Source organism: Lottia gigantea (assembly GCF_000327385.1).
Source record: "Lottia gigantea unplaced genomic scaffold LOTGIsca_3, whole genome shotgun sequence".
NCBI lineage: Eukaryota > Metazoa > Mollusca > Gastropoda > Lottiidae > Lottia > Lottia gigantea.
Window position 1 is genome coordinate 3,766,786 of NW_008708986.1, and position 2,288 is coordinate 3,769,073.

Consider the following 2,288-nt stretch of genomic DNA (forward strand, 5'->3'; position numbering starts at 1 on the left):
CCATTAAATATCTTGCTGGTTTAATAGTGTTAGTGATTGGCCACGTGGTGGATTCTCCAGTTAAAGTCACACTACCTACCGTATTACGACGAAGAAAAGCTATTTCAATATCTTTAGTTAACGAGTTGAATATTCTCGTTTCTACTTCAATTGATGGTGTTATTACGGGTATAAAAAGTTGGAGATTCGTTATTTCTAATTTTGCATCTGAACCATTCTCTCCAAAGAATATCTTATCATCGTTGATTTCTCTTTGTATATGAATGTTATATGGTAAGCCTATGGAAACTTTTCTGTGTTCCAACAGACCGAATAAAGAATATAATTTCCAATTTACGTAATTACCCCACCTATTATTCTCAACAATATTATTGAACTGAAGTACTCGTTTTTCGAATCCATGATTTAGCTGCTCGTGCTACTCTTTCTATCGTGTGTCGAGCAACAACTCTCACTCTATCTAAATCAGCATCATTTCCTACCGGTTCTTTTAAAACAATTCCATCACCAACATCGGGTATCCAACCCGAGACTGAATCGAAATCTTTAGGATATAAAACTGTTTTCAACATTGTGTCGAATTCCCCAGGGTGTTTAATTGTTTCTATCGGATTTGAACCAGCTTCCAAAACCATTTCGCTAAATAAAGATGGAAAGAAATTGTTTCTAACGTTGCATCTGTTTGTGGTACACGATTTTCATTGGGAGTTCCATCTTTTATTTTGAAATCGCATCTGAAATAAGCACCGGAAAGAAGCAACCAATTCGATAATGAATTTATTTCGAAGGTAATTCTACCTCCATCATTCAATTGGGATTTAGAACCAACAGTCTGTGAGATGATAATATAATCCTCTTTTTTCTTGTTAAACGAATAACGAATCGGATCGTATAATCTAAAGATTGGATCTAGTATTTTATTTGCCATTTTTAAGGTTTAAAATTTGAGTAGAAAATTGTGTTTCCAAAAAAGAGTTATCTCCCTTAAAAATAACATTACTTAAACGAGGCTATTAAGGGTGTATGGGTGTTTAGGTCTTTTTTTAAGTGTAAGAATTTATGAAATGTAGGGTATTTTTTAGTGTAAGAATTTATGAAATGTAGGATGTTTATGTGTAAGAATTTATGAAATGTAGGGAATTTAGGTCTTTTTGGGTAGCTTATATATTGGTCGCATTTTCCCTATGAAATGAAATGGAATGGGGAATTCCCATGCGACCAATCTATAAGCTCATACACTACTTTTAATAAGGGCTTTAATAATCTGAAGGTGGTAGGGTGGTATATTTCAAGGTTTGAAAATAAAATGCAAATTTCTTAAAACTTTGAATGCTTCTTATTCAAGAGCTTCACCTCAGATGGAGTTGGAATTTACAATTAATTATTATTGACTACAGCTTTCATGTGATTTTTTTTTATCTTTTTTATCTATGTCCGACACGTGGTTCCTGTATTATGAGTGTCATCAAACATTCTAGCAAATATCCGAATAGAGATAGATCAATAATTCTTTCTGATTCATTATGCTATGTAACATAATATGTCGAAACTCCAACCGAACACTGTGATTAAATAACATAATAATAGTTGTGGGATAAACACACTTCTTTAATACATGAGTACATAACGTTTCATCCCATAAATCTTATGTTATATATATGACAGTAAGTTCTTGCAGGACATGTATCCAAAGCTCCAAAATCTGTGCTCAGAACCCATTCATTAAATTAATTTAATTTAAGTGTACAATTTTGATTTAAAGAATTTCACATTTTCAGTGGAAATGTATTTACATTGATTCTTGAATGTAATGAAAAAAATTTAATTTTTAAAAATTTAGTCTCAAATTACGAAGTAAATTAATCCAAATTTTGTAAAAAAAAAAAAGAGGTCTCAAAGCATAGATTAAATTGTTTTGTGTTTGAATATTATTTAAAGAAAAGATTGTATGAATGCAGGTGATGGCAAATGTTGCAAAAATATAATTTATTTGGTGCATTCTGACATATATTTTGGTGGAAAAAGTATAAATAAGTATCAAATCCCCCCTTTTGTACCACTTCTGTCACTGCCACTGCTTCATCGCGGAGTCTTCGAATTTAATGGTTTAGTAAATTTATAAAAAAAGTAATAAACTTACTTACCTTGGTGTACATAAAAGTACATCTTGGAAGGAGCCAACATTTATGCTGTATACAATACTGTTGGTTTATTTTCATTGTTTCCATCTTGAAAATGGCAACAGCAAATTCTGTCGTTTGAATTATAATCCCTGTGGGGATCCTCAG

General features: G+C 31.7%; 1 protein-coding gene across 1 annotated transcript in view; it reads right to left on the reverse strand.

Annotated features, from left to right (window-relative positions):
• Nucleotides 1-635, reverse strand: part of LOTGIDRAFT_153360 (hypothetical protein) — a gene marked incomplete at both ends in the record, with an annotated part of 2,797 nt that extends 2,162 nt beyond the window's left edge. Inside the window, 2 exons of the mRNA XM_009057260.1 lie at nucleotides 80-219; nucleotides 386-635. Of these exons, the coding sequence (XP_009055508.1) occupies nucleotides 80-219; nucleotides 386-635 (390 nt within the window). The remainder of the gene's footprint in view (nucleotides 1-79; nucleotides 220-385) is intronic.
• Nucleotides 636-2,288: the final 1,653 nt, after the last annotated feature.